This window comes from Crocodylus porosus, unplaced genomic scaffold (genome assembly GCF_001723895.1).
Source record: "Crocodylus porosus isolate Cpor-Errol unplaced genomic scaffold, CroPor_comp1, whole genome shotgun sequence".
Classification (NCBI taxonomy): Eukaryota; Metazoa; Chordata; order Crocodylia; family Crocodylidae; genus Crocodylus; species Crocodylus porosus.
In genome coordinates, this window is record NW_017728948.1 from 22,465,501 (window position 1) to 22,480,461 (window position 14,961).

Below are 14,961 nucleotides of genomic sequence, written 5' to 3' on the forward strand. Positions count from 1 at the left end.
TATTTCTGGGGGCCACAGAGAGGGACTTCCTGTAGCAGAAGTCAGGAGTTAAGGGGTGGGGCTTCTGGTCCCAATACGGCAACCAGGGGCAGGGCAGTGGTCAAGGGGCAGACTACCCATGTGGCCGTCGACAGCTCACCAAATCTCGTAAAGCAGCCCTCCAGCCGAAATAATTTCCCACCCCTGATCCAGAGGATGGAAGCAAAGTAAGAAAGAATGCTGTAAATTTGGACTTCAACTCAGACAGGTATGGAGCTGCAGGACTTGTAGCTGTTTCACTCTTGAATTGGGCTTGTCAGCTACATTAGGCACCTGATTAGACCTCTTATGCTTACACCATGATCCAGAGGATTGACAATCACCTAATATACTCTTTTTGCTTATCTTTGAAGTATCAGTTATTACCATATGCCTAACTAGATTGAACAAGGTCCTGATCTGATACATCTAATTCAATGTGTCTATCGTCTGAATTCTATCTTAATTTATAACTGTACATACTGAGATTTCCTGTTTAATTCCAAAACTTTGGAGTTACTTTACTTCATGCGCCAATGTGTACAGAGTACTAATTGTACATGATCCCACATACTTTGCCTATTATGTAGTGGATCCATAGAGGATCACACTTCCATAAATATTTATATTCTATAATGAAGAGGTAAAATAGATGGTTGGAAGTGCAATTAAAGTATTTACTTTTAAAACAGCCTGGTGGTTCAAAATGCTTAATGAGTTTAGACGTGTTCATTTTTGCTCGCCTAGTCTTAGTTACCTTGAAGGGGACTGATACTCAAGAAATGTGGAGTATCATCCCTTAAAATGGTTCTCCTTGTTTCAAGTTGGACAATCACAGTCAATGACATTTTGCAAATTGCTGTCCAAGCACTATTACTGGAGGACAGTGGATTCTGTACATTATGATGTGTGAGAGAAGGGTTGGAATCCTTCAGCAAACCACTGAGACGCATGAGTATCTTCATTCACATTCTTAATTTTCATGCTTATTGTTAAAGTGTCCTGGTTCATGAGCAGGCTGCATCTATCCCAATGCACTCTCTTGGTTTCCATCCCTAGGGAATAGATCTCATTTGAAACTGTTGTTTAAGGACTACATTTTCATCCAACCTCTAGTAATGCTAACACCAAACATAATGTACCAAGAGAGGTAGTTAGCCATGTTAGTCTGTAGTCAGGCAGAAGGCAGAGTACCACGGCACCTTATAGTCTAACTAATTAAGAGAACCATAAGCTTGTGTAAGTGACATAGCATCTGACAAAGTAATATATTAAATGAATTTAATTTTTGCCTGCAATCAAACAAATGCATTTGAGATTTTGTGGAGACCTCATGGAAACTGGATAAAAATGTAGCCAAATATATACATTGTATTTTACCAAAATGAAAAAACAAGAGGAGGTTGTCTGGAGTTTACATTTTATGCTGTTTGCTGCTCAGGCTGTTGAATACAACATCTTTGAAGGAATGGAATGCCATGGTGCCCCACTAGTGGTCATAAGCCAAGGGAAGATTGTGTTTGAAGATGGAAATCTGCATGTAAATAAGGGAATGGGCCGCTTCATTCCTCGCAAATCTTTCCCTGAATACCTTTACCAGCGTGTCAAAATCAGGAACAAGGTATGTTCAAACAGTTTAATATTTCATATGATAAGAAACTGCTGAGCTATCTGCAGCCTCTCTGGAACCACTTGAGCACATATTTTGCATTGTTATTGTCCCCAGTGAAATGAATCCACAGGGGACACAGGAGGTACAAGCAGCACCAAAGCCTATGAGCCAGCTGGTTAAAATCAGTGCAGCTCCATTGACTCTGGCAGAGCTAAGCTTATTTATTCCAGCTGGCAGTTAAGGCTTGTGTCTTCATACCTGCTTCTCACAGGTCTAGCTCACTGAGGGAGCTGTATAAATTACAATACTAACCCACTTTAGATTGTGAAGCTGAGAGGTTTACACCAGAAATTAAGGTTGAGCAAATCCGTAGAAGCTCTTCAAAGCACGGCCTAGATTTTGGGAGGAGATGTTGGATTTCTGCTGGTTATTCAGGCTAAGAGGTTCTGGTAAGACAAAGACACTGTTTTTGCTGCTCTTATAGCTCTCTCTTCTGGCAGCCTAGTAGAAATAAGAGACATACAGTATTTCTGTATCTCCCTCTCTTTTCACTGATTTACAATTTATTGATTTTAAATTTATTTTAAAACATATTGATGATCAAATTCACTAAGCTGTCCTATACAAATACCAGGCATAACAAAGAGATATGAGAGATACCAGCAAATAATGGTAGCATAGAAGTATTATACATTTGTAGATGCCTGGTACATTAGATTACTTGTTGTGTTCCATATTTGGTATTACTAGTGGCTCAGGCTGCATGACATCTTGGCCCTGATTCACTTGTCCCTCACACTGACTAGTATGAGAGTAAACTTCTGTAAGTAACCAGCTATCATACATCTTACTTTCCTTTTACTATGATATGTTGGGGGGTGGGGTTGATCATTCTTAAACAAGCTTTTTAATTCCTTGTACTCTGAATTTTTTTGATGAATCTTCAATTCTGTATGGTCAACTTTTATAGCATAATTACTACTTACATTTTTCCAGCCAAAAAGCACTATTTTGACATTGTGGGTGCATCTATACATTCATTGATGTGCTGAATTACGGTTCATTAAGTTAGTGAGTTTGGCTCATTAAGTTATGGCTCATTAATAGCAGGTACTAACTCAATGCAATGTAATTGGAACTACTGTGCGGTGCACACTTTTTTTGTGATGCTAATGTGCATTAGACTAATTCTACTGTGCATTAGTGCACTAACATGGTTTTAGTCTACAGTGCATTTAGCATCTCATGTAGATGCACCTAGTGTGTCCCTGCATAGTGCATAACATACATATTTGTAGTACACTGATAGTGCCTAGAGGCCTCAATTTGAAATCAGAGCTCCATGTAGTAGGTGCTTTATAGACAAGTTATAAAAGGAGCTCTCCCAAAGTCTTTACAGTCCTATCATAAGATTTAATTTTTTTGAAGTTACAAGTTAAAAAGTTTCAGAATCATGTTAATGGTTTTTTAATTGTCACTAAGCTTGTGGTGGTAAGACACAGAAAAGGAGGATAAAGAAAATGCATTAGATAGAAGAAGAAAGGTATCAACAAAAAATTATGAGTGGTACATGAAAGGCTGGTGTCTTGCAAACACCAAATGTCTGCCATTGTCAAGTCTTCTGTATGTATTAGAACAGATAGATATATGATTTAAGGATATTCATTATACTGTACTCATGTTTCAGGTTGTTCAGTATTCTTCCAGTTCAGTGTGATTTGTGTTTTGGTGATCCTGCCAGGGTGGCACCAATGCATATTGCTAGGTGGTTGGCATACTAGGCCTCCTTGAGTCAGTTCATGTCTGTGGGGAGCGCAAATTCGACCTCCTGCATTGACTCCAGCTGTCCCATTGTGTGACTCCTTAAGTAGTATATTAGTTTGGTATGAACAATATTAACAATATCTTGGATTACTGACTGATATAGAAGGTGTTCTAATGTACTCATTTTGGCCTAAAATGGCTCTATATCTTTAGACAAAAACTCTGGTGTACATTTTTGCTCGGGATTGTATGAACTGGAGTCACCCTCACTGTGCTCTGTATGTGTAGGTGAGGACATTGTCAGGTGGCAATGTCAGTACATGTTTCTGTTGTCTTGTTTTAGGTGGGAGGATTGCAAGGGGTCTCCAGAGGAATGTATGATGGGCCAGTGTATGAAATTCCAGCTACGCCAAAATATGCAACTCCTGCACCTTCAGCAAAATCCTCCCCTGCCAAAAACCAGCCTCCGCCAATCAGAAATCTTCACCAGTCAAATTTCAGTTTATCAGGTAAAATTATACCACTGACTGAATATCTGAAAAGCCTTGAGTAGTAATCCTGATCATAAAACACCGTGTTATTTTCCTTATTCATATTCAAATCACCATTCATGGATGTATATTGGAAAAAGCATCTTTTGGGGTTGTTTGAGACAATTACTCTTCTCAGAGGTTAAATGCTGATATGAGGAAACTACAGCACACAGACGTCAGCAGTACCAAGTGGTATGCCGTGGCTCTTAGCTCTTCACATAACTGCGGTGAAAGGGCATTTGCAGTGAAAGGCAACAGCAGAGTTCCCATCCTTGCAAACCATCCCTTTAGGAATCCAGTGAAACCTTTGGGAGAAAACACTAGGAAAATAATCTATCTTTTTATGAATTTCTGACAGTTGCTGATAGAATCATAGAAAATTAGGGCTGGGAGGGACCTGAGAGACAAAATCATTCTTATTCAAACCATCCCATACAAAACCTTGTCTAACTAATTCCCAAAAGTATAGAATCAAACCTGTCACACAACGACAAGGCATATTGCCCAAAGACACCAAAAGTACTTGAACCTGCCACAGGTCGCCCTGGGGGATGAGGGCTGTCATTATCCTGGCTCTGCAAGGGTTGCTAAAAAGCACTTGAGAGATCCAGGGAAGAGGGCCATGGCCCATGCTGCACACACACACTTCAAGGTACTTGTGAGACTAAGCTGAGCATGTACAAACATACAAGAGCACATCTGTTGGTGCACTTTCAAAATGTGTTCCTTAATACTGATATTGTGTTGGTCAGTTTTTAAAAGCATCTCAATGCAAACTCAGTGGGATTTGTCATCTTATGGCAGAGGCAGAGGGGTGAAAATCCAACCCCTCACTAATGCAACATGTTTTCATGGAAAAAAATTACATTGCAGTCTTTACAAACAAATTATTACCTATAATTGAAACCCTTTCTTTCAGGCCCAGATCCCACAGAGGGAATCTATTCACAAGATCTTCTTTCCTGGATGCAGCACCCTTAAAGTTGGTGGAACACGATTCAGGCAAATCCCTTTGTAGGTCTGAGACATTAGTCAGGAAAGTACTTGTGAAAATCTGGGCCTAACTGTTTATCTGCTTGGTTAGAAATTATTATGCTTATGAAAACCAGATTCTAGAGATGAATTGGCAGCAGTCACAGGGGCAAAGGTTATATGTAATTTATGGAGCCAGTCAGATGAAAATGCACTGATTAGATATTTTTTTCCCCTCCTCAGTGCTTTCTTACGTTTTATGAAATCTCCTGCTTTACTTTCTTTCAGGAGCTCAAATAGATGACAACAACCCGCGTCGTACTGGACACCGCATTGTGGCACCCCCTGGTGGTCGTTCTAATATTACCAGTCTTGGTTGAATGAAGATGATGGACAGAAATGCAAGAATGAAGGATCATGGGGAAAAATGTCCATTCCATTTAATGTCTGTGTTATCAAGCCCACAATTTTATTTGGTACTAATGGAAAAAATGAATTGTCTTTCTTTTTTGTATAGGAAGAGGTGATAATAGTGTGGTGTGTTTGTTTGGAACTACTTGCCTCACAGTTGTGCTTTCATGCCATAGTCACCTTAAAGCATGGTGCTTCCATTGCCCCTTTAGTGACTACAGGTTTTAGCTTTGTCTTGTAACTAAATGATGGTTCCTTTGCGCCTATTAGCTGTACTAGCTGTAGTTAATGCATGTTACTAAGTTATTTATGCAAGTTGAGATCTGTGAGTGAGTCCCTTTAGAACAGAACACGTTGCCAATAATTGACTAGACACAATGCCAAGACTAGTGTCCATATTTGATAAATCTCACTAAAATACTTAAGGAGGAAGAATATGGCCATTTTTAAAGTATGCAGTAGAATAGTATAGGCAGCTTCTGTTTATCTTTAATTTATTATAAACCCAAGAAGCACTTCTCTCAGATGAAAAGAAACAACTTCACTGTGTCTAATGATGAAATGGTCTCTGTAGCAGCTTTTGTTTTCCACCAATTACATTCCAAGTCTGTCTCTGTACTCTTCATTTTAGACAGAGCCATAATTTATACACAACGTTGCCATTCCATTCAGGGATTTCTTCAGCTGGGCAGTAGTGCTCTCCTTTTGCATGAGTTTTTTGGTACTTACAAATAATCCAAGTTGCTGTCAGATTTTTAAAGTTTTTTGTACAAAGTTTTTCCTTTGTAATCACATGCATTTTTACTTATTATACTGTATCAGGTCTACTAGTTGTTGTTCTCTTTCTGAATTCAAAGCTTGTGAAATAAAGGAAATGAAATGATTGTTAAGCATCTTCCTCTACTTTCCAGTGTCCTTGTTCACCAGTAGGAATTCTACTGTTAGTTAGATGCTGACTTAGGAAACATCACTAGAAATCCACAACTTCCTCAAAGCACAAAGATTATTTTATCTTCTTTTATCTGATGGCCACCTATAAGTTTATCAGGGGTGACCACCAGTATCTGGGGGAACACTTGTTCACCAGAGCGCCCCAAGGGATGACGAGGTTGAACGGTTAAACTACTGCAAAACCGTTTCAGGCTGGACATAAGGAAGAATTTCTTTACTGTCCGAGCCCCCAAGGTCTGGAACAGTCTGCCATCAGAGGTGGTTCAAGCACCTACATTGAACACCTTTGAGAGCAAATTGGATGCTTATCTTGCTGGGATCCTATGACCCCAGCTGACTTCCTGCCCTTTGGGCGGGGGGCTGGACTCGATGATCTTCTGAGGTCCTTTCTAGCCCTAATGTCTATGAAATCTATGAAATCTGTACACATTTGCATACTGGTATTTGCATATTACAGCTTAGCTTGGATGAACAGAATTTATGGTCAAACTAAAATAATCAGTTAGATTACTGCTGCTCAGGCTTTGGTTAACTGACATCTACATTATTTTTCATGTTTGTGTCTAATTTGCATAAAATTGAGATATAGATATATCCTCTATCCTCATCTTTGACATAGGACAGCAACCACCAGAGAAAACCAATGTGTGATATATACAGTGCTCCATTTTGATCTAGGCCATTTTTCACTTGCCCATTCGTATGTATCTATCTATATTTTTATCAATACTCCATACTTTCAGTGCTTGGACAGAAAGCAAACAAGCACTTGTGTGCAATTTGCTGTAAAAATGGATGGCACTCTTTCCTCCTTAGCTGAGTAAGGAAAATTCCCTCTTTCTTCTTTTCTATTGTATGAAAAAGAAGCCTTTTCATTTTCCTGACTCCTATCTTCTTTCTGTTTTTGTTTTGTGTTGCTGTTCCTATGGGAAGGCCAAGATAAAAAAAATAAGGGGAAGTGATGCTCAATGATAAGTCAGGTGACTAAAATATCCATTTGTCTTTAAATGGGACTTGTGCTTCCTAGCCCTTGTCTTCATGACAAAGTTGGATCAGCAAAAGTTTTTCCAGCACAGGGCACCAAGAAAATAATGTTAACTTCTTGTGCCAGTGCATTGTGTCCATACAACATCAACTTACATTGGCAAAATGCACGTAGTGCTGTGGGGAGGCATCAGATGAGGGTAGGCACATAGAGACTTTTGAAAATCCCATTCCGCTCTGTTCTGAAGGCCATGAGTTATCACTGAAAGTTTCATTGGGGGAGGAGCAAGATACCTAGAAACCTGTCTTTTATTTCTACAACACTGCCCTGTTGGACAGCAGTTTGATCTGTTTGTTTAAAAAAAAGCAAAAGAAATGAAGGGTTAGATTCACAGAAAAGAAGAAGTTCCCCTTTTATCCAGTTATCTCACAGTTGGAGCACTCACCCTGGACAAGAGCAACTGAGGTTCATTTTCCATCTCTGCCTGAGAAAACAAATCTACATAGAATCACAGAAAATGAGGGTTGGAAGGGACCTCAGGAGGACATCTAGTCCAACCCTCTGCTCAAAGCAGGACCTGCCCCAACTAGATCATCCCAGGCAAGGCTTTCTTTAGCCAGGTCTTGAAAACCTCCAAGGATGGAGCTTCCACCACCTCTCTGGGTAACCTGTTACAGTGTTTTATTACCCTCCTAGTGAGAAAATTCTTCCTAATAACTAAGCACAACTTTCCTTGCTGCAGCTTGAAACTGTTGCTCCTTGTTCTGTCTTCTGCACAGTCTAGCCCCATCCTCTTTTGAACCTTTTCAGGTAGTTGAAGGCTGCTATTAAATCCTGCCTCCCTCTTCTCTTCTCTAGGCTAAGCCCAGTTCTCTCAGCCTCTCCTCACAAGTCATGTCCCCCAGCCCCCTCACCATTTTGGCTGCCCTCCACTGGACTTTGTCCAATTTGTCCATACCCTTTCTGTAGTAGGAGCCCAGAACTGGACACAGTAGTCCAGATGTGGCCTCACCAGGGCTAAGTAGTAGGACTGTGCAAAGTTTCAGTTGCTGATTTGATTCAGCGGAGATTCGGCCGCATTCGGTGGCCAAATCTCCAAATCCGAATTGAATCAGGAGACCCTATAATCTCTCTGAATTGATCTGGAGAGGTTCAGAAAGATCCAACGATTCAGACATAAACACAGTTTTAAATGTTTTTTTCTACACACCCCAAGGTTGCAGGGTCTCGTGAATGCTGTGATACTGGGGGTTATGGAGCGTCCTACAGGAGCACGGGGGGGGTCCCCAGTGCTCTTGGTAGCAGACCCAGAAGTGGACCAGAAACACTCCTGTGAGACACTCCATCCAACCCACTATCACAGCATTCACAAGCCGCACCAGGTACCTCGAGGTATGTAGAAAAAACATTTAAAGCTGTGTCTATGGTGGAATCACTGATTCTCCAAATCAGCATTGAATCGTCAGATTCGAATTTGGCTGAATTGAATCGGGGGCAGTGATCAAAATCAATTAATCGAATCACTGTCCCCAATTTGGGCTGAATCTGAATCAAATATGGCCGTTTCACACATCCCTACTAAATAGAGGGGAATAATGACTTCACTTGACCTGCTGGCAACACACCTACCAATGCAGCCCAGGATGCTATTAGTCTTCTTTGCAACAAGGGCACACTTCTGGCTCATATTGAGCTTATTGTCCACTGTAACCCCCAGGTCCTTTTCTGCAGAGCTGCTACTCAACCAGTCAGCTCCCAGCCTGTGCCAGTACGTGGGATTGCTCTGTCCTAAGTGCAGGATTTAGCACTTGTCCTTGTTGAACCTCATGAGATTCTTTTGGTCCAATCCTCCAATTTGTCTAAGTCTCTCTGAATCCTAGCCCTACCCTCTAGTGCATCTACTACTCCCTCCAGCTTGGTGTCATGCAACTTGCTGAAGGTGTGCTCTGTGCCATTCACCAGGTCATTGATAAAGACATTGAACAAAACTGGCCCCAGGACTGACCCCCTGGGGAACTCGACTTGGTTCTGGCTGCCAACTATACATTGAGCCATTGATTATTACCCTCTGAGCCTGATGCTCCAGCCAATTTTCTATCCACTTTTCAGTCCATTCATCCAGCCCATACACCACCTATCTTCTATGAAAGTGCCCAGATCTCCAGACTTTATGTTACAATGTGGGTTGGGGGGAGGTGTGTCATACTTATGTGATCAGTCTCTTTTACATATATCACTCCACTTCTATAGAAATCATTAAATGCTTACTGAAGCAGGGACTGAAACCCAGGCATTCTACCTTGCAGACAAGTATCCAAATCGGTAAGCTAGGAAATTCTTTCATCTCCTCTCTAGCCCAATGTCTAATTTAGACAAAATATAAAAGTGTTAACCCACCCAGAAAGATCCTATACTCTGGTGGGTAAGGGCAGTTTTCAAGGTTGGCAGATGTGAAATTCATATTCTCTCAGGTAGAGGAAGGAATGGAAACTAGTTCTGGGCTCCCCCATGCTGCCCCAGCTTGGCAACTGATGCCTCCTGGGTCAGAGGGGCAGCTGGGGTTCCCCTGTGGCTGATCACCAAGCTGGGAGGGCATGGGGGATTCGCTCCTGAGCTTGTGGAGGGCCCCTCCCCTGGCACTCCTGGAGGATGCTCCGTGTACCTCAGCATCACAGGAATCACGAGCTGTGCCTGCTACCTGAACGTACGTAGAAAAAAACTTTTAAAGTTGTGTCTATGTCTGAATCGCTGATTCTCCGAATCAGCATCAAATCTTCAGATTTGGATACAGCCAAATTGGATCAGGGACAGTGATCCGAATCAACAAATAGAATCAATGTCCCTGATTTGGGCTAAATCTGAATCCAATAGGGCCTGCTTTGCACACCCCTAATGTCTTGTGTCCTTTGTGGAACAACACTGAGAGCAAAAATTAGAATATGCTGTCACGATTGTAACACCCTACGGTGTTTACTCTGTGACACTTGCACAATGAGATACAGCTATCAGGATATACTTTTGTCTATTTATAAGACTACAGTCATTGATTTAAAGAGCTCTAAGTCTGGCTGCTTCTTCTACATGAAGTAGATTAGACACATACACTCTGCAAAGCCCAACAGCACTATTTCAGGAACTATGTAGCTACGCATTCTAGTCTGATATGCCAGATCCTTAGCTCTTACTAGTTCAGCACTGCAAAACTGGTGGAGAGTCCAGCATAGCCAGTAGGGCTGTATAAAATGGCACCATTCCATTTCACCTTGAGTTTCGAGGTTTTGAGGGAACAGCATTTCGTATCAAATTTCATTTTTATTTGAAACAGTTGTTCCGTTTTACTTCGTTGAAACAGTGAAGCTGTTTTGACTCTGTTTTGACGTTTTGATTGGCTGGGGACAGGAAGTCAGCCCAGCTGGGCTGACTTCCCATCCCCGTGCAAGATCTGGGCTGGGGGTGGGGAGTCAGTGCTAGACTGGGCTGAGTCAGCCCCAGCACTAGATCGGGCTGAGTCCCCGCCCCTGGCCTGATCTAGTGTGGGGGATGGGGAATCAGCCCAGCTGGACTGACTTCCCATCCCCAGAGCTATGGTCAAAATGTTTCGACTTTGGAAAAGTTCCGACTAGCCTCATTTTGTTTTGAGGCTGTTTTGAAGCCTTCTGTTTTGTTTTGATTTTGCTGTTTTGACCTCAAAATGAGTAGAAACAGTATTGAAACAAAACAACCAGGGAAAATTTCGCACAGCCCTAATAGCCAGCTACCTGGGATTTCCTAAGTATCACTGTGTAACTAGGTGTACACCAGGTCCCCTCTGTTGTAGTAGAGGAGGCTTGGACAGAAGTCTTCTTTACTCAAATAATCTTTAGCTGCCAATATTGTCTCTTGGAGACTGGTGCACTTGGAGCAGTCCTGGAAGTTCCATAAACCTTTACATTGATTTCAGTTGCATGGGCACAGCTAGAAATCTAGCCCTAAATCTCTAGGCATTTGTACACGTTTGCGCATTTTGCCATTTATACAAATGTATGCGACACAATGCCAGGCGTGCTGGGATTGACATACTGGGTCTCTAGCATGTGGGAGAAGACAAATGTATGTGTATAAATTCCTTCTAATTAGAAAATGACTGTCCTTGATAGCCTATTGCAATGAATCCAAGCCCTCAAGGCTAGGGACAGAAGTTACATATAAACCAGTTTTGCTGATTGGGAACTGGTTTAAACCTGTAACAGAACAGAAGTTCAGTGCATATAAACCACTTTCAAAATGGCCAAACCTAGTTTAAGATGAACTGATTAGATTAGTATCAGATGTAACTGGTTTAGATAGATCAAACTGGTTTATGGAACTTCTGTCCCAGGTCCCTTCCTGATTCAAGTTAATTCACAGTCCCCCAGCATCCCAGGATGCTTTGCAGCTGTAGGCTGTGTTGTCTGCTCCAGTGGAGCAGGGACTGCTTCACCCCTCTGTTCCTTAGCCTGCTTCCTTCTTGCATCTGTCAGCCCATAAGGGTGGAGGGGAGGGGGGGAACAGGAGAACAAACCCCCAGACCTGCCTAGCCAGGGTCTACACAGCACATGGGAGGGGGGAAACCCCTGTGGTGGGGACTTTTTGACCCTCAGCAGCCCTTCCCCCTCCCCTTTTCCGCTACCCAGCTGCTGATTGCTTCAGGGGCTGCCACAGGGGGAGCAAGAAGAAGTCCTCCCAGCTGGGTGCCTGCCCATGCAGCCCAGCATAGGGACACCAGGGAGCCCCACCTTGTGGGAGCTTCTCCCCAGGGAGCTGAGGGGAAGTCTTCCTCTCCCAAATGCCAGAGCTGCTTGCCTTAGCCCCTGCGAGTCTCAAGCAGCCTCAGGGAGTTGAGGGAAATTCTGCTTCTCCTCAGCCAGTTTTGCCTCAGCTGGTATGAGTCTGGGGCAAAACTAGTTTCAGGGTCAGGGGAGTGGAAGAATATCCCTCCACTCTCTGAGGCTATCCCTGAGACTTACAGGGGCTAAGGCAAGCAGCTCTGGGGTTCAGGAGGGGAAGAATTCCCCTCTGCTCCCTGGGGCTGCCCTGGGCTGGGGGACCCTGGGCTGGAGCAGGGAGAAGCTCCCCAATGTGGGGGGCTCCCTGGTACTCTCATTATGGGCTCCATGAGAAGGCAGCCAGCCAGGAGGACTTTTTCTCCTTCCCTTCTGTGGCAGTGGCTGAAGCAATCAGCAGCTGGGAAGAAGGGGAGGAATCCCTTTTGCTCCCCAGGGCTGCCTGGGTTTGGGAGCCCAGCTAGGGGAACCCTCCTGAGGGGGAGGATCCCAAGGAGGGGGCTCCTTAACCCCCTATGGGAGGACAGCAGGAGGTTGGGGACAACTGGCTGGGCTGGCAATGGCCAGCAGTCTTGGAGACTGGCCTAGGTAAATGCAGGCCTCCTACTGCCTTTCCCAATCAAACACTGAATATCAATTCAGTTGCTTATTAGTTCAATCTATGCAACTTAGAGGAAGATGCCTAGATTAAATTGATTCTTCCTCGGGCTTTTTGACTGTCTGTACTTAGCCCAAGAGTATTGTTAAGTTGTCCCACTTTTTTCTACCAGATTAAGAAGCCACCTGCTATCACAACTCTACTCCCCATATAGATACTTATAGATAATGATAACTAGCTGAAAAATATTTCTAGGAGTGGAATCTTCCCATTTGACTTTTCTAAGGCAGGGGTATCAAACTTATCAGGCCCCAGGAGGTGGATGAATGGCAGGGGCTGGTTTGTGGGTTACCTCAGGCCCACATACTAGCTTTATATGACACATCCAGCATGTATGACTCAGACTAGCCCTGTGTGCCACGTACAGTATGCACCAGACAGGCCCCACACAGTGCCAGGGCTGGGGCCAAGGCGCACTACATGAAGCATGTGGTTCCAGTTTGAGATGCATGGGCATCAGTATGGGCTGGATGATAGGGCTTTGTGAGTTGGATCCAGTCCACGGGCTGGATCTTTGACACCTCATCCTAAAGGGGGCAGACAATGTTTGCACAGCATAGACTGGAGAAAATGGACATGCAGGGAATGCCTGTATTAGTCATGTTACCTGTCAGTTCTGTGTTCCTGAGGGAGACCTGGCACCCAGCTTGCTAGACTTACAAAGGATTTTTTCTATCGCCCTCCTCTCCACACACACCTCACCTAACCAGAATTAAGCAGAAGAAAAGTTTAATAGGCATCTTGAGCCATACATTCCCGGTCCCAGTATGCGAGGCCCATTTAAACTTGATTAGCTAAAACTCGGTTGCCAGGTTAGGGAATGCTGAGGCAAGAGACCGAGTCAGAGGGGGTATGGGCAACATCTGAACAATGGTTAAGGGTTCATCACAGCATCCAGCCCGTTGGAGCCCTGACCACAAGTGTTGTCATACTTTTCCCAGGATGACTGGTGGAAGTCCTCCCTACAAAATTTATGAACACTCCAAGTAATCCCCTTAAGTCTGTTAAGAGACTACAGTAAGATCTAAAAGTCATGCTAAACTGAAGCTTATTCACAACAGGTAAAATATAAAACACTGATGTTGACTTCACAGTGCAAGCATAGCTAGGCCACCTGAGAAAAAACAATGCGGTATCCCTTCCAGTATAACTTCTATATTCATAATAATTTCAAGCTGGCTTCTAGCTGTCTGGTTACTCCTTAAAACTTTATATTTTTCCTGGTTGTTAATCAGTTTTTTGAGATATTCCAAACCAGATAACCCCTTGTCACTGAAAAAGGTAATTCATTTAAATTGAAACTGTTTATATACTAGGATTTGCCCTGTCAGTTATGGCTTGGGACCCTCTTGATTTATGCAATTAAAAGAATGCTTAGAAGAGGCTAGACTAAAGGTCTAAGTAAGCTGTAAAGCAGCAAACAGTGTGCTTCAAGTGGAAGAAATATCTTGGACACCATCTGCTGTTGTGCTGAGAACCTGGAATAAACAGATTGTCTCTTTTGGTTGCTTGTTTAACCTTCAGCGATACTGTTAGGTACTTTGCCGGTCAACAAACACCCAAGAGCCATGGAACAGTGAGAGCCCAGCTCTTGCCCTCTCTCTCTTTCTCTCTCAGCATAGCTTTCTGAACCTGAATTTTATTAGTTAAACTTGAGCTAGGTTACTACTAGTGCCATCATAAATTTCATATACTTAGTAATAAATGACTTTTATAGTCAAACTGGTGTAAACCAGGTGAATTTTTCCTTCTCTCCTTCCCCTTCCCCACTTGCTCTGCAGCAACACTTCTTTTATCTAAGGCAAAGATCCCTGTAAATCCCCCAAATACTGTGGGGTCTGCTCATCAAGAGGCTACCACTACTAGGACAGTTAGGGCAAAAGATTGGGATGTGCTGAGTTTCAGACACATAAGGGGATCAGCTTGTACAGGCTGATTGACGCAGATTGGCTCAAACGTGCCCTAATGAACTGAATGCTGGCCCATGAGGGTGTCAGCTGGACACCCAGCCTGATTCGGAGGTATTCTGTTCACCTGTGCAGTTGTGTCTGACTGCATTTTATTGTTGCCCTGATGAATGAATTCCCGGCATATGAGGGTGTCAGCCTGTACATGCTGATCAACCCAGATGGCTAAGCATGTCATGTTAATCTGTGTGTGTGTATGTATTTGACTAATTTGGTGGCAGGAGGAACCCAGCCCATTGAAACTGAGTCCTGCAAGATAGCTTCATTGGGGGTGGGGACTTGCAGAAG

General features: G+C 43.2%; 1 protein-coding gene across 3 annotated transcripts in view; it reads left to right on the top strand.

Annotated features, from left to right (window-relative positions):
• Nucleotides 1–6,200, top strand: part of CRMP1 (collapsin response mediator protein 1) — a 70,630-nt gene extending 64,430 nt beyond the window's left edge. The window contains exons 12-15 of one of the 3 annotated variants that reach the window (XM_019553367.1): nt 1,460–1,639; nt 3,738–3,903; nt 4,847–4,941; nt 5,188–5,280. In XM_019553367.1, the coding sequence (XP_019408912.1) occupies nt 1,460–1,639; nt 3,738–3,903; nt 4,847–4,908 (408 nt within the window). In that variant the 3' untranslated portion in view covers nt 4,909–4,941; nt 5,188–5,280. Of the gene's footprint in view, nt 1–1,459; nt 1,640–3,737; nt 3,904–4,846; nt 4,942–5,187 lie in introns of all 3 variants that reach the window. The other 2 variants (XM_019553368.1, XM_019553366.1) reach the window with 2 other exon arrangements.
• Nucleotides 6,201–14,961: the final 8,761 nt, after the last annotated feature.